Source organism: Heloderma suspectum, chromosome 3, assembly GCF_057233095.1.
Source record: "Heloderma suspectum isolate Gila_16-S chromosome 3, 16-S_ref, whole genome shotgun sequence".
Lineage (NCBI taxonomy): Eukaryota > Metazoa > Chordata > Lepidosauria > Squamata > Helodermatidae > Heloderma > Heloderma suspectum.
In genome coordinates this window covers 210,783,620-210,808,157 of record NC_139460.1, presented here as the reverse complement: position 1 = coordinate 210,808,157, position 24,538 = coordinate 210,783,620, and the positions used below count along the sequence as shown (strand labels likewise).

The following is a 24,538-nucleotide window of genomic DNA, read 5'->3' as shown; positions in this document are numbered from 1 at the left end:
AGAGGTGTAAATGGGCCATTTATGCCTCTAATATTGCATACATCAAGCTTTCCCAGTCCGAATTTGCACATATTTAAATATGCACATTTTAATGACCTCCTTTGTCCCTGTAAAAATATGGCCAGCAAAATGGTGGGCGCTCACTGACAGGATCTAGGTTGAGTGTGGGGACTGTCTGGGAGGGTGAGAGCAGGGGTGAGCGAGGCCAGAGGCTTGGCGGATGTGGTCCAGGGGTGCGGATGGGTGGGGGGGAGCCCGACTGACTCCCAGACCCAGTTGGGCATCTGCACCATACCTATATATGTTCTCAACCAGTAGGTAAATCGGAAAGGGGCTAGACTGTTCCCTGTGTGTATAGGAATGTATATAGAATTACCAGTTTTGCATTGCCAAATTCCAGGAAATGTAGCATCAAAAAAGAGGATACATTTTTGCATAAAATCTGCATATCCTATTTTATATGCCTAGGTGCACATTTGGAAATAATTACTAATTTAAATTAAAATACAAAACATCTCACCATACCGGGGAAGACTGTGGCCAGACGATTGATGTGCCTGCTTAGTGTGCTATCCAGGTGCTAACCGATGGTGGAAACAGGCCTGGCCCAACGTATCTTGCCACCTCAAGTGAGGCCACCACTGTTGCTGCCCCCTCCCTGTGCTTGAGTGCACCTGCTGGAGGTGGCAGGGAGGCAGTGGCAGGCCCTCCTGGTGGCAGGGGGCGGGAAGCATGGCACAATTCACCACTCTTCCCACTCAACTGCCTGACATGGATGTATGAACCTGCGCAATGGTAGGGCAGGCCCTGGGTGGAAAACTTCTAGACCCCTGCTTTTCCTTCTGATGGTTTTTTACCTTTAAACCAGACTTGGATTGGACAGCCTTTCAAATAGATGATGCCTTCAAAAAGAGGACCGTCTTCTGACTGCCCTTCAAGTAGAGGATGTTCCTCTGTGAAGTAGGACATATTGCCACTGTATATGTATGTTCTGTGGTTAGTCTGGCTGTACTCTATGCAATATGCCCGCAAGTTGCCAGGAAATCCTTCAAACCAGAAGCATCTACTTACCATCTGCTGATATATGTGGTCAGATTCAGCGAACCACCCCTGTTGAATACAGCCTTTAATACCTTTGATATGTTCAAAAAGCTGTCATTTAGTAAATGGGATTAAAGAATATTATTTGCTAAAGAGGAAGTGGAACTGTGGGAGGGAAAAATGTTGTTAGTCTTTAAGGTATCATGGGACTCTTCACTGATTTTATTAAAAGATTTTAAATACCCTAATTTTCTCTGTGTTTAAAACTCTCTTTTCTTCTTGGTTTTTTTTCCAGACTGACAAAAAAGAAAAGAGCAATGCCTTGAATATTGCGATAGATAATATGTGCAAGAAGACAAGAGACCTCCGCAGGCAGGTAATCTCCTCTTGGGACAATGCATAAACAGAGATTTGTGCAAGCAATTTGAAAGAAAGAAAGAAAGAAAGAAAAAAAGATTTTTAAGGTTCAGCAACTGGAGGCTGGGGCTGGTGGGTTTCAAGCAGCAGAATCACCCAAAGTCCAAGATTTAGAGCAGTAATTCAAAGGCCCAGTGCTTAATTGGTTGAAGATAAGTGGGTATATACCTGGTCAGTCCATTAGGACACCGCAGGAAGCCCAGTATAAGCATGAGATTTAAGTATCAGAGTGAGGTGTGGTAAGTGTTCCGAGGGCATGGGTTGAAATGGAGAAAACTTGGGTCTGGTCAGTACCTGGATGGGAGACTGCCTGGGAATCCTATGTGATACCCCATGAGATCAATGGAATAATGGCAGAATTTTTTTAAAAAATGGAGAAGGAACAGGAGTATAGTATGATACTTGGGCAACATGGTTAAGAGCCATGGTTAATTACTTAATTCGTAATGTTGATGTCCATCTGCCAAACGTTACTACCTTTCACTGCCAAATTTATTTTTATGTATTTATTACATTTCTATACCGCCCATTTGCTGAAGCTGTCTGGGTGGTTTACAATCCTATGCATACAATAACATAATCCTATTCAATACAATAACATAGCAAAACATATTATAAAAGCCATAAATCTGAAACAGAATAAAACCAAAGTAGTAATCAAGATAAAAACCAGCAGCAGGTCAAAGATCTAAAAATGCACTAACACAATTTTTAAAACTGAAGGTCAAAAAGCTGGGGGAGGTGTTGGAGGTCTTTACCTGGTACTGAAAAGAGTGCAATATAGGCACCAGGCGAGCCTTTCTGGGAAGTTCATTCCTGAACCAAGGTGCCACAGCAGAAAAGGCCCTCTTCTTCTTAGAAGCTACTCAATTCCCTTCCTTTGGCTGGGGCTCCTGGAGAAAGAAGTAGAATTAAAAAACGTAGACAGCTGGAATTAGACCTTAAAAAAAAAAAAGTGGTTCTGCATGTAACATAGCATTATTCCTTGAAACAATCCCACAATGCCCATTTCTATGAGGAAGATCCTGCGTGTGAAAGGTGACTTCAGCTTTACCTGGCACAAAATGCTGCAGCTAGAGTTTTTACTGTGCCTAGTTATTTGGATCATGTGATTCCACTGGAGCATCATTCATGATCTCCCAGTTCATTCCTGGGCCCAAGTCAAAGTAGTGGTCACCATATTTAAAGCCCTGAATTGGTTAGGAGAGGGGTGGGGAACCTCTTTCAGCCTGAGGGCCGAATTCCATTTTGGAGAAGCTCTCAGGGGCCACGTTCCAGCAGTGGGCAGGGCCAGAGGCAAAAAAGACAGGGCCAAAATGCAAAACACACCAGCCTATATTGTAGCTTAAAGCTCTTGCTGGCAGTAACTGAGCCTTAGAAGAGGCATTTCAACCTTTCAGAATGGGGAGAAAACTGCACAAAAACCAGGAAACCACCAAAGGAATGGTGGCTGGGGGAAAGAGGTTAGGGCCAGGGAAAGGGTTGTCCTGTCTGGGGAACCCAGGGAGCCAGATTTGGGCCCTGGGCCTGAGGTTCCCCATCTCTGGTTTAGACCAGGATACTTAAAAGAATTTCCTCTCATATAATAATCCTGCCCGCCCACTCAGTTATTCATGAGGCTCCATGAGTGGACCACCCCCATCAGATCCTGTGTGGTTGGTGGGCTTGCAGGAGGGGACCCCTCCCTGTAGGATGCCCAGTCATGCCCTTGTAGTCTTGCTTGCCCCTCCTTGCTGGCCTGTCCAGTGTCAGGTTAGGTTCCTATACTGGCAGGTCACACGTTCTCTGGGTTGTGGTCTGCTATGTCAAAATTATAACATAACAGCAGGAAGAAATCAAGAGGCCTTCTCCCCGCTTCAAAAATATTTATATCGAATATTTATGCCTTGCCTTTCCATCACATATAGCAGATGCCCAAGGCAACTTACAATCAACACTGTTAAAAATCTCTACACGATAAATTAAAACACAATAAAACTCAGCCGGAACATAATAGCCTTATTTATATCTCACCTTTCCATCACATAATCAATTTTGGTAGTCTTAAAAGAAGCACGTTGGTATCCTAGGAACAGGGTTCTGGCTGTGTTTAGGAAAAACACTCTCTCATGTTGTCCTGCAGTTAAGAGAGCAATCCTGTGCTTCCAGGAGAGCATCCCAGGGACCACAGGATTCTTTGGAGTCCCCGCTCTGAGGCCTTAGACACTGTTACAACCTTGGAAGGGGGATGCCGGAATCCGATCCCTCCTCCCACCCCTCCCCCGCCCTCTCATGGCCACCACGGAAAGAGCCACAAAAGTGGCTGGGAGAGGTCTGAAAGGTGCTGTTTCAGTGGACAGGAAGGGAGGGGAGGGGAGAAGCGAGGATATGATGTTTCCTATGGCCTTTCCAGCCCCAGCCCTGCTCCCGGCAGCACGACTACTCTAGATGGGCTCAGAGACCCGTCTGGAGGCAAATGTACAAACAGGAGGTAGGTAGAGGTGAAAATCGCCTCCGTCGCTCCCCTTCCCTGTCAGCAGCAGCCCAGCAGGGCACTGGGTACTTGGCAGCCTCCAAGATCAGAGGCGTTTGTCTAAAGAAGGGCGCAACCCACAGGGCATTGTATCACCCAGATCTGATTTTGCCACCTGAAACTACATTGAATTTATCCTCACGTTCTTTGATTGTCTTGACTCTGTAATGAGAGTGGAAATCATATTGCCGTGTGTTGTTTCAAGAAATGTATTCCCCCCACCCCCAAAATAAAATGTAAATATATATATATATATATATATATATAGAGAGAGAGAGAGAGAGAGAGAGAGAGAGACGTGGTGGGGCATGGCCATGGATAACATTAAAAGTAAGGCTAAAGAATTTATGCTGGAGGCCAAGGAAGATGGGGAGTCAGTGCAGCAATTCATAGTATAATTTGTACATGCAGGTTTGTAATATTGGATGAAGAAATCTATACGTACATGTTTTAGTGCAGTTGTTTTGAGCTCATATCCAGGAATACACACAAAAGTATGCGCGCGCGCTTGTGTAAACTGGCGGAGTGTAGAGAGTACTGTGTGAATGTACATTACAGTGTTTCAAGTAGTGTAGTGAACCAGGGCTTGGAGGGACTCAACACCAGCACTTTTAGATTAGCAGGCACGCTGACATCATCTGCCTCCCACCCCACTCAGAATCCCCTGTTCCCTCTAAGGTTAGCGGCGATCCTCCCAGCAGATGGTGGGGTGGGAAGGATGAATTTTCTCAGCAACGATATATAGTTCTGAGCTATCCCTGTTGCAATGCAAAGCATTTTGGGGTGGCTTGGTTTGGAATGGGTAATTAAGACCCAATAGTTTTATAAAATATCTCCTGCTGGTGGAGATAAAAACTGCTAGAGCCGGTTTGTTGATCTGGATCAACACAGCTGCCACATTTTTGGCCTCTTCTTGGCGGGGGGGGGGCACAGGGACTATCATGATGAGTGCCTGCACACCAACATTTACCACTATATCACTGTTCAAGGGTCCAGAGTTTTGCATGACCTAACTACATTTATGCAACTGGCCAGGCTGTGGGGAGGAGATTGGAAGCATCTGCTTCTGTTTTCAGCAAATTGTGGTTTGTTCTTTTGTTATTTCCTTCTATACTGTTGCTCTACAAAAATGCTTCTCTTATGGTTACTGTGTAGTGTTTTTCTTGAGAAGGGGTTTAAATTTTAAAATCCCATGTGTAACACTGGCCTCCTTGCTGCTGGTAGCTTTTCAGTACATGCTATAGACAGTATTCCTTAGAGCCTTATGGAACTGTCAAGAGTGAGTCACTATTTTTTTTCCAGACCCTTTGCTTACATTGTAATACAGCATTGGTGTGTGTAGTGTTCTAAAGATGCTAAGGTTTCTTTTCCACCCTGTGATACTTCCTTTTCACACAGATGCATACTTTGTGGTGGTGGTAGCATTTTGCTATTGTCAGATTTTCTCCCCATTATTATAGGAGCAACTGTTATTTGCAAAATCTGGTGGGACACAAAGTCTCCACTTACTATGCCTATTCCAACTGCTTTTGCTAATTGTATCCCTGCTCCAGCCCAGTTTCCACCTGGAAGTGGACTTCATAGGCCACCATTGATGGAGCAACTGGGGCAGTTAGGAAGTGGCGGCCTCAATTGGCCCTTGACAGATCAGCCATCAGTGTCAGTGGAACCCTGTCACAGAGAGCGCTGGAGATGTATTGGATCCTTACGTCTCCAGAGGCAGACCATTCTAACTAGTCCCACTGCCCTGCAGAGTTCTGGAGTTACAAGACTGTAGCTTCCTGCTGTTAACATTGGACCAGAGCGAAAGATGTGTGGTGCTCTCAGGGCAGGACTTTGGGACAGAAATCCAGGGCCCCACTCATTAGAATGAGAAGGAGGGGCCCAAACACAACCGAGTTGGCTTACCACATTTGGAAGTCAGTGAAGAAATACACATTACCATATAAACAGGGAGTGCCCCATAAGTCTATTAAGTCCAGAGTCTAAAATTACTTCAAGTGAAAAAGACAAGACACTTCCAAATTGTGGAGTGCTCCCCCGCCCCATTGCCAGGTTTCCCTTTTGCCCCTGCTGTGAACTTCAGAACCCAATATCAAAAACACAGGCAAAAGGCTTCAATTCTTGGCTTTTACTCCACTACTTCAATGGGTCATACAGATGCAAAATGGTCAGTGACTCACAGTCTACAAAAGAAATGCCTTCAGGGAGTTCAAAGGAAAGCTACGAAAGTTGCCCACTGTTTGAAGAAAAGGCGGCTGAACTATCCTAACTTAAAACGGGGGGGGGGGAGATCTCCCTCTCTCTCATGACACCTCTAAGTGCAGCTGTTGATGCCGAGCCAATCAGGCTCTGTGTCTGCGCCTGGCATCTAAGAATTCAGGTTCCCCAAACCCCCGCCTCCCCCTGTTCGCTATCATTTACAGGGGAGTGTAAAGGGAGGGTCTCTCCGTCCAGCTATGCCTCTGAAGCCTGGAAAACTTCCTCCCCCACGTTTTGCGGCTCTTCCTCAGAATCTGAACTGCTCTGCCACTCTCTCTGCTCAGAGGCAATCCCAACACCCATGTCCCCGCTAGCTCATAGAAAGCACTTATACTCTTAACAAACACTTAGAACATGAGAGTGAAGAATACATTCCAACTCCAGGAATATCCTTTGGGAGTAAACCAATTCATCTCGTTTTTCTATTAAATGATTTTGAAATCCCTTTGTTGATTTTTGTATTGCATTTAGGGATGTGCGAAAGTCACTTACCTTTTCGAAGGGGTGATTTGCGGTGGCAGGGAGGTGCTCTGCACCTCCCCCCAAAATCCTAACCTGGCCATCTCCGCTCCATGGCAGCTCTGCGGAGCTGCTGGCCAGGTGCATTCACAGGCGTGCGGAGCCTGCAGATGCAAATGGCGGCGGCTACGGCAGCTGCCATTTGTGTTCCTGTTTTTTTGCCGTGATAGGCTACGTAAATATTTACATAGCCTATCACGGCAAAACCCAGGGGCACAAATGGCGGCGGCTACAGCGGCCGCCATTTGCGTTCCCTTTTTTTGCCATGATAGGCTACATAAATATTTATGTAGCCTATCACAGCCTCTGCAGGGACGCAAATGGCGTCCCTGCGTTAGCCGTAATAGGCTACGTAAGTATTTGCATAGCCAGTCATGGCAAAAATGGGGAAGCGAATGGTAGGGATATACGAAAATCACTTACCTGTTCGCGGATTATGTTTATGGTGGGGGGGAGGCGTTCCGTCCCTCCCCCCAGAATCTTGGATGGGGGGGAGGCACTCCGTTCCTCCCCCCTGGAATCCTCCGTGGCTGGCTGCGCTCCGTGGCAGCTCCGCGGAGCAGCTGGCCAGACCCAGCCAGGCCACAGCCATCCGCAGCCGGATTTCCGGCCGTGGAGGGCTCTGGGAAAACAAAAAACAAAAAACCACGTACGCAAATTGCGGCGGCTATAGCCGCTGCCATTTGCATCCCTTATTTTTGACGTCTTAATCTACGTAAATATTTATGTAGATTAAGACGGCGAAAATAAGGGGAACGCAAATAGCATAGCGGACGCTATTTGCGTTCCCCTTATTTTTGCTGTCTTAGTCTACATAATTATTTACGTAGACTAAGACGGCCCAAAATAAGGAACGCAAATGGCGGCGGCTGTAGCCACTGCCATTTGCGTACGCCATTTTTTTTTTTTTACCCAGTCGTTTTAGGCTACGTAAGTTTTTATGTAGCCTAAAACGTCTGGGTAAAAAAAAAAAAGGCGTACACAAATGGCCTTTTTTTTTTTTTTTTTACCCAGACGTTTGAGGCTATGTAAAAACTTACGTAGCCTATCACGTATGTGTACTCCCCCCCAAAACTTCAAATGGCAGCGGCGGCAGCCGGTTGGAAGACCAGCCATTGCAGCCGCTGCCACCGAAGCCACTGCCAGAGCTGCCACCGCCCGGAAGATCTGCCCCGGGTAAGTCTCGTCCCGGGGGGATCCGCGGGGGGGGCGGGGGGGGTGGCAGGCCGTTCCGCCACAGATTTCGGGGGGCCAAATGCACTGGTATTCAGCCTCCCCGAGATCCGTGGCAGAATTCTCTGCCATCCCTAGCGAATGGCGGCCGCAAACGTGGCCGCCATTTGCAAAGCAGCGCAAATGGCACCAGGTAAGTGCTCCGTTTCGCGCGCCTTTCGCGGGGTGGTGGGTTGGTGGGCTTCGTTCCTCCATGGATTTTGGGGTGCTGAATGCACTGGCATTTGGCCTCACTGAGATCCGTGGCAGAATTCTCTGACATCCCTAATTGAATTTGAGCACCATTTCCTGGTAGAAAGGCCAGCTATAAATCCAATGAATAAATAAATCCATACATTTAATATTTTCTCATGTACTGATAAGAAACAGCAAGAGCATATTTCACAGAAAATAATTTGACCCAATCAGTCATGTTAGTAGTTAAGCCCAGGGGCTGGTTTTCAGGATGCAGCCATCACGGGGCGGGTGCTTGCAGTTGTTTCCATATGTTGGCTGCTCCAAGTGATGATTATGTGTGTGCCCTTTTCCCAAATGATCTGCTCCCACCATAAAGTTTGTTAATGGAGTGGCATAGGGTTAGACCATGAGATGGGGACTGGTCTGTGTGACCCTCTTGATGTGCGTGAATGGACTCTCTGCAGATTTCCAAGCAACATTCATAAGACATCTTCTCAAAGTGATGTCAGGGCGTTCCAATTGGGTTAGTTTTCAGTGCCAAGGATTGAGGAAGTATGGAGTGGTTTTAGCATACAGAATTATATTTTTGTTTTGTCTTGCATCGAAAGAATGATTCACACAATACCTTGTACACATGAGTGGACGACGAATGTATGCTCTGGTGGAGAAAGTAGAAACGTAATGTGTGAACTGAGTGATCATGTATGTTGTGGACATAAAACAATGTAGAAGTAAACTGCTTTACTATGTTGATGATAAGGCTACTCATTTATATAGGTTAGGTTGGATTTAGCACATAGGATAACACATATGAAAATTTATGTGCAATGCCATAATATATGATTTTATTGATGGCACTTTCTTTTTCCAGCTTCGCAAAGCTATCATTGATCATATCTCAGACTCCTTCTTGGACACGACTGTTCCACTTCTAGTGCTCACTGAAGCTGCTAAAAATGGAAGAGAAAAGGAAATAAAGGAATATGCTGCTATATTTAAAGAACACACATGCAGACTAATTGAGGTGGGTTTGATCGTAATGCAGTGAAATTTGAACATGAAATTAAGTGAGCTCCTCACTTAGGATTCCCCTTTTCTTTGTTTATGTCACATAAGAATATATATATATTGGGCTGAAGACTGAATTGTATTCCATTTCCAAGCTAATGGGTTTAATCCATTTAAATATTTTTGTATGGCCTGACTCCTTGTTTGTCTGTCTTGGAAGTGCTTTTCGCATACTGTTGTTTTTCTTGGTGCTCTTATAAGAAGTATATTGTAGATGTCTTTATTTATTTTTATTTATTATAGCATTTATATACCGCTTCACATCTAAACAGATTATGGAGTGGTGAACAAGAAAAGATAAAATGATAAAGAGACAAAAGGTGTAAAACATCATACTAAAAAGTATTACTTTTAAAAAACAGGATACTTTTTGAAGAATCTGCCCACCCTTTACAACCATAAGTGAGTCATGTACTGTCTAATTATTATGGTAGATTCATACAAACATTTTCTTTTCACGTGAAGAACGCACATAACTCCAGGTGGGCAGACTTCAGACTTGCAGGATCTACTTTGTTTTTGACTAGAATCCCAATTTCCATCAAATTGGGGCCTGGTGCAAAATGAGGGCTCAGGAAGTAGGTGTGTGTGTGTGTGTGTGGATGGGTGGTATGGTATGTGTGTGTGTGGTGTGTGTGGGGGGGAAGCCAGGTGAAAAACAGCAGCTCAAGAGCACATTTCCTGCTGCACTCCATGAGTCATACCCTAGGATGACAGAGTTTGCAGCAGTTCCCAACACAACAACAGACTCTTCACTCCCCCTTAAACTTTCTTCAGTTCAGCAGCTTTGGGATGGGGATGGGAGGAGGGAGCCTTTTTGCTGTTCTTCTTGTTAAACCATTGGCCATCAGAAACCCTTTCCAATCTACTGAAAATCATCTAGTGAGCTACTGCTAGATTGTGAACTACCATCTACCTACTCCCAGCATAGCTTAGTACTGCTTGCAAATAGAACCTATCAAGAGGCCCAGACTCAGTACCTGACCTGGCATCATTGGGGAACTGATGGGGCCCCAGTGCCCTAGCTGAGCCTACTGCTGATGACTGCCCTAGCCCCCCCCTTAAAAAAGCCAACCCAGGTCTCTGAACAGTGGTGGGCATCTGGGTCTAGCTGCCATATTAATTTCCCACAATGTTTCTGATGTAGCATTACTCTGGGGCATTGTGGGAAGTTAAAGTAGCAGCTAGACTTGGCCATCTGGTGCTGCTTGGTGCCTTGCTCAGAGAGTTAGGGTGCCCTCCCATCAGGCAAGCCCAAGGTGCCCACTGAGAGGGGAGGGGTCCCACCACGAGGCATTGTGCCGAGGGTCCGCTCAAACCTGGACTCAGCCTCCCCCCAACCAAGTTAGCTTGTAGGACATAAGTGCATTGGGTCAGGCACAGTTGCTGTTTTGATCCAATAGGGGACCTGCTTTTACTGGCTCCAGATTGCCTCTGCCTCCCTCTCCTTCAGAGAATCTAGGTCTGGCATGCATCTGTGAAATGATCTGTAACGTTTCTGGGTTGTATGATCCCGTGGAAAACATACTGAAGGGCCGTTCCATAGGTGAGGCATACATCCACTTTTCTGTAATGAAAATGTAATGTAAAACCTACATTGGCAAGGTTGATTTGGTTCCTCTTTTGTGTTTTATTCTGCTTTAATAACATTCGCATGTGCCAGAAGTATCGCACATGAGATTGAGTTGTTTCTGTTTTTTCTGCACCTTCTGAAAATGGTGGAAGGTTCCTGGCATTAATTGTTGTTGCGATGAATACATCAGAATTTCCAGAGGGTTGGCTGTGTGAGTCTGTGGCAACAAGACCATGTGCGTCTGCTGTAGCAAAATCAACAGAGTCTTATAGCACCTTAAAGATTAATGAATGTATTAATTCTGGCATAAGCTTTTGTGGACACTGTTTACTGCATCAGATGGACAGTGTCTGTGAAAGTTTATTCCAGAATAAATAAGGGCGCAATTAGGGATGGGTGGGTGCCCCCTGTCTGGATTCTCCCAGTGCCTGCCCAGACCCTACCCCCGCTCACGTTTACCTGGGCCTGCACTCGAGCTCCCTGCCTCTTGCTGAACCACCTGCACTCTCCAGGCAGCTTCATCAAGCTCCACAATCACAATTTTTTGAAAAAGAAAATGGCGAGAGCGAAAATGCACATATTTATGTAAACGCAAAATGGGGCTGTGAATCACCCATATATGCAAGATTATAGGCATTTGCGTTCACGCGAATATGTGCACTTTTGCGAAAACATGTATATAGGTATATATGCAAAATGCGCATTTTTGCAAAAATGCATATTCGTGCATATGCAAATATGCACATTTTTGCAAAAATGCATATTCGCGTATATGCAAAATGGCGCTGTGAAGGGTCCATATATGCAAGATTACAGGCAAGCAAACTCCTGTAATATTGCCTATATGGGCTATTCACAGCCCCATTTTGTGTATATGCAAGTATGTATTTTTCGTCATCACCATTCCCCCCCCCCCAAATGGAGAACGCAGAGCTTGATGCTGCTGCCTGGATGAGTGCGGGTGGCTCAGGAAGCACAGGCAGGGGGCGAGTGGGGGCAGGGGCTCGGTGAGCGCAGCTCAGGGCCATGGGCAGGGGTTTTCCCTCAGATTCCCCAATGGAATTGGGCGCCCACACCACCCCTAGGCACAATCCTGTGCATGTTTAGATAGAAAAAAGTCCTACAACCCCTAGCATTCCTCAGCCAGCCATGTCTAAACATGCATAGGATTGCACCCTAAACTGCTTAGACTTTAAGTTGCTACAAGACCCTGTAGTTTTTACAGCAGAATTGTTTATGTAAGGATCTCAGAGGGATTCCAGTTGAAGTCTGTGATGACACAGGTTGCTCAGTGTGTGCAGACAGAGAGGCAGTTCTGTCAACATGGAATTTAGTCTTGGACATCCTGGCCCCTTCCAGTTCAGTTTAAAACCTTGTTGAAATGGACAGGAATTGTGCAAGAGAACTATGCCCTCGAGCAGTTTCTATCCCCTTTAGTGGAGGTTGTGCAAAATAGCTTTCCAGTGGATTGTGCTTTTCACTTTCTGGATCAGGATCAACTTAAGAATTCATGGAAATGCATTTGCTTGCTTTTTGTTGTTATTAATCACATATGTGACACTTCAAATGTGCGAGCCACTCTATGTTCTTCATCTTTTGGGGGGACATGATAAAGGAAAACAAGTCTTTATCAAAACCGAGTGGGGACTGGACTGGTTAGCACAGCACTATATGAAACATGGAAAGAAAGGAAATTAGCCAATTGAGCTAAAATGAATGCAGTTATTATAGTTCCCAGCTGAGCATGTGTGAAAAATCCTTCTGTGTGAAAAAATGAACCTGTGTGGAAAAATACAGCTTTTTGCTGACGTTTCTTTGGACAGAGGGAGGCAATAGGGATAGAATCTGGAAATCTGCAGGGGGGGTTGAGTTCCATAGAATTGCTTTGTGTGACTACTGGTGAGATACTTTGCTAAACAATTAGTTTCATAAACAACATAATTCGATTTTGTCTGATCTGCTGATGATGATAGATGCTAAAGTGACTGTGTGTCTATTAGGGATGTCAGAGAATTCTGCCACGGATCTCGGTGAGGCTGAATGCCAGTGCATTCGGCCCCCCGAAATCCATGGCGGAATGAAGTCCCCGCCCCCTCCACCCCACGAAAGGCACACGAAACGGAGCACTTACCTGCTGCCGTCTGCGCTGACTTGTGAATGGCGGCCGCACTGCGGCTGCCATTCGCTTCCTCATCATAGCTGTGACAGGCTACGTAAATAATTATGTAGCCTATCACGGCTAACGCAGGGATGCCATTTGTGTCCCTGCAGAGGCCGTGATAGGCTACGTAAGTATTTACGTAGCCTATCACGGCTAACGCAGGGACGCCATTTGTGTCCCTGCGGAGGCCATGATAGGCTACGTAAGTATTTACGTAGCCTATCACAGCAAGATAAACAAAAAAAACAGCGTACGCAAATGGCGGCTATGGTGGCTGCCATTTGCGTTCCCATTTTTTCGCTGTTTTAGCCTACGTAAATATTTACGTAAGCTATTACGGCAAAAAAAAAAGGGGAACACAAATAGCATAGTGGGAGCTATATGCGTTCCTTTTTTTTTAACCGTAATAGCTGACATAAATATTTACGTTGGCTAAAACGGTGGGGAAAAAAAGGAACGCAAATAGCGCCCACTACGCTATTTGCGTTCCCCTTTTTTTCACCGTAATAGCTTACGTAAATATTTACGTAAGCTAACACAGTGAAAAAAGGGAACGCAAATGGCGGCCACCATAGCTGCTGCCATTTGTGTACACTGTTTTTTTTTTTTTCCTGCAGGCTGCCCAGCGGCCGGATGTCCGGCTGTGGGCGGCCCCAGCCGGCGGCTCTGTGGAATCTCTGCGGAGTGGAGCCAGCCGGATTAGGATTTTGGGGGGAGCACCTCCCCCCACCGCGAATCACCCCATTGAAAAGGTAAGTGACTTTCGTACATCCCTAGTGTCTATGCAGTTCTTCATATCCTCTCATAATAAAGTATTAAGCTAAATTAGGGGATCCTATGGGATCCTATGGGGATAGTCAGCCATCTCTGAATTCCAAGGTGACCGACTATCCAATGCAGGGTGGGTGGAGCACGGAGGGGATCTTCTCCTCCACATTCTGGCCGCCTTGCATTTGTGGCTAGATGGCCATTTTCGGCTGCCTAGCCAGGGCACATTGGAGCGGGGGTAGGTGGTGGTGGAAGGAAGCCGGAAGGCTTATAGGGAGTGTCATAACAGTGCTTCCACCATCCCCTCCCTGCCCCAAGAACACCCGCTTTTTGGCCACTCTGCTCTTCTCTTGTGAGTACAGAGCTGGGGGTGAATCATACTATCTACAAGATGGTGGGGGAGGGGGCAGGGAGTCGGTTTTCTGGGACTGGCTCCGAGGTCGGTTCCCAGAAAATGAAAAATCCTGTGGCTGTCTAGACTCTGTCTGGTAGCCATAGGACTGCACCCTCAGTCACTCTTTTTTCACAAGTATCTGATTTACATTGATGCAATTTGTCCCACTTTTGGGCTCAAAAAGGACCTCCATATCGGTTTGCAACTAATAAAATGTACACCTAAAACCATCCATTAATACATATTTGAAACAAATATTTAAAGGAGAGTAATACTCCACCGCAACAACCTTTAAAACGTAGCTGACTAGGGGACATTCAAACTTTGACAGAAGAAAATAGTTTTCACCACCCAACTATAATAGGGGAGGGGAATGTGTGCCCCCCCTAATGTTGTTGGACTGCAACTCCTATCAGCCCTAGCCAGCATAGCCAATGGTGAGGGATGATAGGAGTTGCAGTCCAACAACATCTGGAGGACCACACGTTCCCCATCCCTGATGCAGAAGATAACAAAGAAGTAAATGAGTGCAAATCATTAAAATGTTTATGTTTAGCGACCACTGGATGAGTACCTCCAACTTTTGCTGCTTCCCAAAAGAAACCTTATGGGGGCCTGACTTTTAGAAGCTGTTGAGCTATTGGCCTCTGAAAGTTGTTCTCCATAAAAATTGTCTGTGTTTAGTAGGGATGTACGAAACTCACTTACCTTTTTGCAGTGGGGGGGGAGGCGCTCCGTCCCTTGAATCCTCAATGGGGAGGGAGGCGATCCGCTCCTCCCCCCGGCATCCTCGATGGCTGGCTCCTCTCTGCGGTCAGGCCGCAGAGCAGCCAGCCAGGGCCGTCCACAGTCAGATTTCTGGCCGCGGACGGGCTGGTGTGGATGCAAATGGCGGCTGCCATAGCGGCCACCATTTGTGTCCAGCCAGGCAGCCGAGATAGCCTACGTAAGAATTTACATAGCCTATCACGGCTACCCCCCCTGAAAAAAGCAGCGTACGCAAATGGCGGCGGCTCGGCGGCCGCTATTTGCATTCCCTATTTTTTGCCGATTTATCTTACGTAAATATTTACAAAAACGCAAATACCGTAGTGGATGCTATTTGCGTTCCTTTATTTTTCGCCATTCTAGCCTATGTGAATATTTCCGTAAGATAAATCAGCGAAAAATAGGGAACACAAATGGCGGCCGCCGTAGCCGCCGCCATTTGTGTACGCTGTGTTTTTTTTTGGGGGGGGTTAGCCATGATAGGCTATGTAAATTCTTACGTAGCCTATCATGGCTGCAAGGATGGCAATGGTGGCAGCAGCGGCTCGGCCGCAGCCGGCCAAGAGACCAGCCGCTGGAGCCGGCGCCGGTGCAACCGCCACATCCACCCCAGGTAAGTGCTGTCCTGGGGGGATTCTGCGGGGGGCGGGGGGGGCAGAAGGCCATTCTGCCACGGATTCCGTGGCGGAATTCTCTGCCATCCCTAGTGTTTAGGCATTCCATTCCTGTTGAGAATAACTCATATTGACCAAGTACTGCAACAGTCATATCCTCCAACATTTCATAAATGAAAATAGGGACACTGTTGTGAAAGCAGGAGGGTTACAAGTGCACACGAAGGATCACTGCCCAAGCACGCCTTGCCTCACAATTATGTACTGCCACTGGTTTCTGAAGCAAGCAAGATGTTTAGTAAACTGGACATAACTTTTTTCTTTGTTTTACTTTGTTCATGGGAAGTAATAGTTTTGCTCTATTCTGCATCAATTAAGCTGCATTTGGAATACTGTGTCTAGTTCTGAGCATCCCATTTTAAGAAGGACATTGACAATTTGGAGTGCATCCAGAGAGAAGCAACCAGTGAGGGGTCTGGAAACCAAGTCCTATGAGGAATGGTTGAAAGAGCTGGGTATGTTTAGCTTGAAGAAGAGAAGATTAAGGGGAGACATGGTAGCGGTCTTCAAATATCTGGAAGGCTGTCATACAGAAGATGGACTTGTTCTCTGTTGCTCCTGTGGTCAGGACTAGAACTATGGGTTGAAGTCGTAGGGAAGCAGATTTTGGCTAAACATTAAGAGAAATTTTCTAACATTGAGAGCTATTAAGCAGTGGAATAGACTGCCTCAAAAAGTGATGGATTCTCCTTTGCTTGAGGTATTTAAGAGAGGCTGAGTGGACATTTGTCAGGGATGCTGTAGCTATAACATGCAGTGCAGCGGCAGTGCAAGGGGTTGGACCAGATGATCTCTGAGGACCCTTCCAACTCTATGACTCTAAAAGCCCAAGTCTTCAGAATGCTTAATCTAGTTATAATGTAGTGCCATTCCAGTCTGTCCCAGGAATGTGGCCGGAGCAGCCAAGTGGCCATTTAGAGTGGTTGCAAGGCTGTTGTTGTTTAAAAAGAAAAAGGAAAAAACTCACAGCCACCTCCTATTTAAGCCATGACTAAAATTCTTTAAATCCTCCCCTGTCCTGGAAAATCGCTGGATATGCCCTTCTACTTCTGCAGGAGATGAATGGTTTCATGAAAGACTGTATCGGGAGGGGAGGGAGATGTTTCGTCCATTTTCCGTTTAATCTCACAGTGAATCAGTTTGTACTAACTTTTTACAGAATAGCTGCAACTCCACAACATTGACTAATGCTTTCTATCTGGGTCTAGACAATTACAGGGGGATGGAAGAGAAGCCTCATAGAGTCAAGATACATCTGTTCTCCGTTCAGTTGTTTGACTTGGGGCTGGAGATTGAAACATGAAGTTGGGATGGGTGAGAATCTTGTTTTAGTTCATTTTTAATAAGAATTTTCCAAAATTTGCAAAGTTCTCCATATTCAGGAAAGAAAGAACTTGAGATTTAAAAAAATTGAATACAGCAGAAAGTGAACCTGACATCCCTAAGAAGAGCAGTGGTGCTAGGAACACATGCTGATGAAAATCTATCCCCTCAATTTCTCCAGAAGACAAAACTGGGACCACATATAGACTATGATTTACCAAAGGAAGGTACTAACAAATAGAGACTGTTCTGAAACAAGTCAACTGAGAGAACTTTGTGGGTAGTCAGAAGGGGCAAGCACGTGGTGGATTTTAGATGCTATATAACTAGGAATGTATGGATTGTGTAAAATCTGTTCCATCTGTGTTTCATAGATTGTCAGGCGCCTTTTGTTCTGGCATCTGTTCACAGACAGATTCTGATTTTTTTCGTTATGCAGAAAAATACACAGATAATTCTGTAAGAGGGTTTGCAACAATTTACATAATTTACCTTAGTATGTAACATTTTGCATATTGTCTCCCATATTCCATTCAACTTTTTGCTGTGTATATTTACCCATTGCAGCAGAAACTTCTGTATTTTCCTATGAATAAATATACGTACATTTTGGGAAAGTAAAAAAAAAATAAAAAATAAAAAATCCCAAAGTCCATGGACTCTGTGCAGCCTGAGAAGGTCTATCTGCAACAGATTCTGCAGGATTCTTAGAAATCCAAGCTCATTTTAGTCCATCTTGAATTTCGTCAGCATCCCTAATACAAAACCCTTAAAAATGCCAACCCAGGTCTCTGAACAGTGGTGAGCATCTGTGTCTAGCTGCTGCCATATTAATTTCCTACAATGTTTCTGATGTAGCATTACTCTGGGGCATTGTGGGAAGTTAACGTTGCAGCCGCCGCCATTACAAAGTGAATGAAAAAAAAACACGTGATAGGCTACGTAACGATTAACGTAGCCTATCACGGCTAGATTTCCAAAGTCAGCCGTGATAGGCTATGTAAATCGTTACGTAGCCTATCACGGGTGACTTTGAAAAAAAAAAGCGCGTACGCAAATGGCGGTGCCCATGGGCACCGACATTTGCGTTCCTTATTTGGGCCCAGGTAGTCTACGTAAGGATTTACGTAGACTAGGGCGAAAATAAGGGCAACACTATGTTGCCCTTATTTTCGCCGTAGTCTACGTAAATCTTTAAGTAGACTACCCGGGCCCAAATAAGGAACGCAAATGGCGGCGCCCATGGGTGCCGACATTTGTGTACGCGCTTTTTTTTTTCCAAAGTCAGCAGTGATAGGCTACGTAACGATTTACGTAGCCTATCATGGCTGACTTTGAAAATTTAGCTGTGATAGGCTACGTAAATCGTTACGTAGCCTATCACGTGTTTTTTTTTATTAATTATTTTACTGGGAAATGGTGGCGGTGGCAGCCGGTCGGAAGACCAGCCGCCGCCCCCGCCCCCGCCAAAACGCCACCGAAACGCTGCCGGGACCCGCCGCCAAGAGGGACATTCGACAGACGTAAGTCCCATCCTGGCAGGGGCAGGGGGGGCGGAGAGTTTCACCAACAATTTTGGGGGGCCGAATGCATTGGCATTCGGCTTCCGGGAGATTCGTGGAGAAATTCTCCGCCATCACGGCAAAAGGCAGGGCCGCAAATGGTGTAGCGGCTGCCATTTGCGTTCCTGCCTTTTGCTGTGATAGGCTACATAAATATATATATAGCCTATCATGGCCTCCGCAGGGACATGGAGGGCATAGTTTCGAATGGACTAGAACTAGGGGTGTCAGAGAATTTCTTGCCGAAACTTCAGGGGGCCGAGTGCCAATGTATTCGGCCCCCCGAAGTAGTTTCAGGGAGAAATTCTCCGCCCCCCCGCCCCCCGCACCCCCCCGGGATGGGACTTACCTTTCCCGAATGTCGCTCCCGGTGGCGGGTCGCAGCGGCGGTTCGGCAGGGCTTCGACAGGGGCGGGGGCGGCAGCCTGTCTTTCGACCGGCTGCCGCCGCCACCATTCCAAAAAAAGGAAAAAAAAAAATAAACCCCCCGTGATAGGCTACGTGACGATTAACGTAGCCTATCATGGCTGACTTTGCAGATCTAGCCGTGATAGGCTACGTAAATCGTCACGTAGCCTATCACAGGGCGTTTTTTTTTTTTTTTAACTTTTCTGTTGAAGTTCGTGGCCAGGGAGACGGGGCGCTTCTCCCCGGCCTGAATTTCGGCTGGGCGAGGCGGGAAGCCTCCCCCCCGGCCTGAACTTTGGGGGGAGAAGCGAAGCACCTCCCCCCCACCGCGAAGCAAGCTGCGAGACCAGGTAAGTGACTTTCGTACATCCGTAAAACACATCAAAGGTTCTTCTTCCACAGAAGCTCTGTGGGTGACAATACCAGGCTCCTAAACTAATTTAGTGCTACGAAGGCATTGAAGGCATTAATAATGATAAAAATTAGTAAGCATATAGAAGGACAAGCTCTACTGAAAAAGAATCAACTAGGGATGGACGAACCCATCTCCATCCATGGTGGGGGGAGCGTGATGAGCTGCCCCCTACAGCTCGCACAGCCCAGGCCCGCTTAGTGAGCTTCCTTGCACGCCTCTCCTGCCCACAACTGCGCGAGCCGCCCCTCTTCCTCGCACCAGCTTCAAGGGCCGGTGTGGGGAAGGAGGGCCTTGGCAACCAGCCCTCAGCCCCTTGCCCTGGCCTTCTCTAGAGGAGGCCATGGCGAGAGCGCTGGGGTGCTGCCATCGCCCTTCTTCCTTATGCCGGCTGTCAAGGGCCAGCGCGGGGAAAATGGGCCTGGGTGGCCAGCCCCATCCTCTCGCCCTGGCCTCCAGCAGGTGGGGGTGGGGGAGAAGAGGATAGGTGCCTCCTTCTTCCCTCCATCCCCACCTGCTACACTGGCAGCAGCAAGGGACAAGCTTTAGGGATGGGGGAGAATTTCTCCCCGAAACTTTGGGGGGCCGAGTGCCAACGCATTCGGTCCTACGAAGGTTGTTCGGGGAGAAATTCTCCGCCCACCCACCCCCCCGGGATGGGACTTACCTTTCACAAATGTCCCTCCCAGTGGTGGGTCCCGGCGGCGGTTCGGCAGGTCTTCATCAGGGGTGGGAGTGGCAGCCGGTCTTTTGACTGGCTGCCGCCGGCGCCATTACAAGAAAAGTAAAAAAACAACAACAACGCCCCTGTGATAGGCTACGTAACGATTAACGTAGCCTATCATGGCTAGATTTGCAAAGTCAGCCATGATAGGCTACGTTAATCGTCACGTAGCCTATCACGGGTGAGTTAAAAAAAAAAAAATCATGTACGGCTAATGGCGGCCCCCATAGGGAGCCGCCATTTGTGTTCCTTATTTGGTCCCTGTAGTCTACGTAAAGATTTACATAGACTACGGCGAAAATAAGGGCAACACAAATAGCTTATTTTTGCCGTCTTAGTCTACGTAAATATTTACATGGACTAAGACACCAAAAATAAGGAACAGAAATGGTGGTGGCCATAGCCGCCGCCATTTGCTTACGCATTTTTTTTTAACCCACCCAGACATGATAGGCTACGTAAATCTTTATGTAGCCTGTCACGTCTTGGAAAAAAACAACAACCCACAAGTCTGCAAATGGCAGCAGTGGCAGCCGGTTGGAAGACCAGCCGCCAGAGCCACCGCTGCTGGAGCTGCCGCCACTGCCAGAGCCGCTGCCAGAGCCACCGCCGCCCGGAAGATCCGCCCCAGGTAAGTCCCATCCCAGGGGGGGCGGTGGGCGGGCCGTTCCGCCACCGATTTCGGGGGGCTGAATGTACTGGCATTCGGCCTCCCCGAGATCCGTGGGAGAACTTTCGTATATCCCTAGAAAACTTACAGAAAACGACCAGCCTGTCCTGTTTCACTGCCGCTGTAGCAAGGATGAGGGAGGGAGGGGAGGAGCTGCCTTCTTCCCTTCTTCTTGCTGAGGGAGCAGGTGCCCGAGCTCTTGCCCGACTCAGCATGCCACGAGTTGGGCAAGAGGTCAGGTCCGCAAAGTGGTGTTCAGGGGGCCAAAATGGCAACATCTCACTGGGCTTCGAGCCCCAACCGGAAGCTCACGCCATCCCTAACTGAAACTAAATTTTCATAGGGATGGTGGAGAATTCCGCCATGGATTTCAGTGAGGCCGAATGCACTGGCATTCGGCCCCCCCAAATCTGTGGCGGAATGGCCTGCCAACCCCCCACCCCCCGCGGATCCCACCCGGGACGAGACCTACCTGGGGCGGATGTTCCGGATAGCGGCGGCTTCAGTGGCGGTGGCTGGTCTTCCGACTTTACGTAAATATTTACCTAGGCTAAAACGGCAAATCAAAAAGGAACACAAATAGTGCCCACTATGATATTTGCGTTCCCCTTATTTTCGCTGTCTTAGTCTACGTAAATGTTGACATAGACTAAGACGTGCCAAAATACGGAACGCAAATGGCGGCGGCCGTAGCTGCCGCCATTTGTGTATGCGCTTTATTTTTTTTAAGTCAGACGTGATAGGCTACGTAAACATTTACGTAGCCTATCACTTTTTTTTTAACCTAGCCGTGATAGGCTACGTAAATGTTTACGTAGTAGCCTATTACGTCTTCTTCTTTTTTTTTTTTTTAACTGGAAATGGTGGTGGCGGCCGCTGGTCGGAAGATCGGCTGCCGCAGCCACTGCTGCCAAACCTCTGCCAGAGCCGCCACCGGAGCCACCGCCACCCGGAAGATCTGCCCCAGGTAAGTCTCATCCTGGGGGGGTGGAGGCCATTCCGCCACCGATTTTGGGGGGCCGAATGCACTGGCATTCGGCCTCGCCGAGATCCGTGGCAGAAATCTCTGACATCCCTAAGCAAAGGTAAGTGAGTTTCGTACATCCCTAAATTTTCATCCATCCCTACAGTCAATACAGTTTGAATCCAGAGGGAAGTAGTGTGAGGGGCAAAGTTATGGCTGCACCCTTTCCCTGCTGTGGGGTAGCCACGCTCAGAGGAATAGAATGGACAAACCCCCTCCCTCAGGGGACTATGGTGTGCACCATAGCAGGGGTGGGGAAAATGTGAAATGTTGTCTAGGGTTGTCAGTGATGGTGGCTTCATTCAGATGGGCTGGGCACAATGTGAAGAATTCCGACAGCTCAGTAACTTTGCTGGAAGGCTTCGCTCTATCAAACTAAAGGCCATATATGCAAAACAATGGATATAATAAATTATACCTACATTGAGTGAATGGATGGGGAAAATGTAGGATTTTGTTCTTATGGCTAAATTAATGCTTTATATAAGAACAAAAGGAATAAAACAGTGATGGGATAATTTTAATTTTATACTCATTTTATAATGAATTGGACACCACTTATTAATTGTTGCAAAAAAGAATTTCTTGTTTCCAAAAATAATGTGGTTTTTCTTTGTTCTGAATATAGCAATCAACTTATTTTTTAAAAAGGAAAAATTACTTCTGCTGCTCTTTTTTTTTTTAAAGGAATGGAATATAGATTAAATTAAATATTTTTTTTGCTGTTATATAGAATTTGTTTTGTTAGAAGTAATGAATGTTTTACAGATTCTGAAAATAATTATATTAGTTTGTATATAATTAAAAACTAAGTTGTTTTTGTTATTACACTTGTGAAACTCTTATTTTTTATTTTGCTTGCTTTTGCAATAAAAAGTTACAAACAAACAAAAAATAAGGGCTATTTCAACCTGTGCAAAGCTGGGTCTGTTCGCTAGTAGGTAATAAGCAACACCTTGAATTGAGCTTAAAAGTGAACTGGAAGCCAATTCAGATGGAGCAGGATGGGCCTAATATGATCTAAAACAATTGGATCATTTCATTTTGCACTAAAGAAGCTTCCAAGCGCTTTTCAGAGGCACACCCAGGTAGACTGTGTTGCATTAATCTGGCTGGATGTGCCCAAGTCATGACTAGTAGTGGCCAGATCTAGTTTACCCTTGAACAGGTGGACCTGAAACACCTGCTGATGAGGTGCAAAGTCCCATCTAGCCATTGCCTCCACAGTTTGGCCATTTATCACTGGTACTGACCATCAGCTTATCTCCACTGTCGCAAGCCCTGTCTTGCCCATTGGTTTAATACTATAGTGCTAGAATTAGCATAGCATATTTAGAGGGAGTGGTAGTGGGAAAGGTCTGAAGAGCAAGGCATCCTAATGCTCCCCTCTATTTACCTTATCCATAACTATGCTCCCGTTATACATTGCTGGATGTTTTTTCTTGGGACTAGGGATGTACGAATTGTGTACCTTCAGCGCTGCTTGACTTCCGCAGTTTGTGGCCAGTGCTCCGTTCTGCCGTTCACAAGCCCCTGGAATTCTCCTCTTTTTTTTCCACTCTGAAAATTATGAAGATAAATCCGTACCAAGAACCATAATTCCGGTGCCCAGCCGTCTCCATGAGTCTGCATAACTTCCGTAAGAATCGCTATTTTTCGTAAATATTTACGTATTTTTTTAAAATTGAAATCCTCCGTCTCCATTTACTTTCAGCCAAAACACTTCCTCTTCCTAGGGGTTTCCCAAAAGAAGGTTGTCTTAGGTGTGCCTGAGTGATAAACACTGTGTTTTCTGCTGTTTTAAAGAAAGAAAAAACCTTTTAACGTGACCATGCCGGTCCTGGAGCGGCATGGTCATTTTAAAAGGTTTTTTCTTTCTTTAAAACAGCGTTGCTTTAAACAAAGAGTTCATCGCTCAGGCACACCTAAGACAGCCTTCTTTTGGGAAGCCCCTAGGAAGAGGAAGTGTTTTGGCTGAAAGTAAACAGAGATGGAGGATTTCAATTTAAAAAGAACACCCACAAACAAGGCGGTGAGCACAATTCATTTTTTTAAAAAACTTACATATTTATTATCAGAACATACTACACTGCGTTTTTATTTACAAAAATTATGCGACGCTTTGCGGACAACGAAAAAAAAGCCTCATGACTGCTGGCTCCTCAGGATCTCGTGGTGCCGTTCCGCAGAGGATTCCGTGGCACGGACTGAAGGGAATTCGATCCCATTTCAGTCCGTGGCAGAATTCTCTGACATCCCTACTTGGGACTGAGAACTGCACTGCTTATAATCCCATATTTTGGGGAATCAGAGCACCCTGGTATCTAACCTCTAGGTGGAGCTTCTAATGGTGGTTCTGGGAGGTGAGCCCGCCCCAAAGCTAAGAGCCCCTCACCTGCTTCAGCAAAAGTTGTGTTTTTCTTCACTCCATTGGACATTCATTGGTGGGCTGAAAATACTACCAGCCCTGCTTAGAGTCCACCTTAATGGGGTTGTCCATGCATCTCCATAGGGTATGTGGTGTGGCCCTGCTTGGCTGTAGCCCTCTGCGGAACTCAGAAGCAAGGATACAGCTAAGTCAGGTGCAGATTTTCAGGGCTACCACCTTTATTAATTTGTCTATTTTATTTATGAGATTTATATACTGCTCCACATTTAAACAGATTCCAGAGCTGTGAACAATAAAAGATAAAAAAGAATAAAATACCATATTAAAAGTTTTGAAAAAATAATACCAACAAACACCATGGCAGCTCAATCAAGTAATGTGAATGAACCGTCTGCCTGACTACCACTACAATATTTTTAGGGATTTAGGAAGCTAAATTTTTAAATGCTAGTACAGAAG

The 24,538-nt window shown here is 46.3% G+C and overlaps 1 protein-coding gene across 1 annotated transcript in view; it reads left to right on the top strand.

The window, feature by feature from the left end:
* The window catches only part of CTNNA3 (catenin alpha 3), a 1,165,030-nt gene that overhangs the window by 554,553 nt on the left and 585,939 nt on the right, over positions 1-24,538 (top strand). Inside the window, exons 7-8 of the mRNA XM_084845397.1 lie at positions 1,337-1,417; positions 9,033-9,185. Of these exons, the coding sequence (XP_084701523.1) occupies positions 1,337-1,417; positions 9,033-9,185 (234 nt within the window). The remainder of the gene's footprint in view (positions 1-1,336; positions 1,418-9,032; positions 9,186-24,538) is intronic.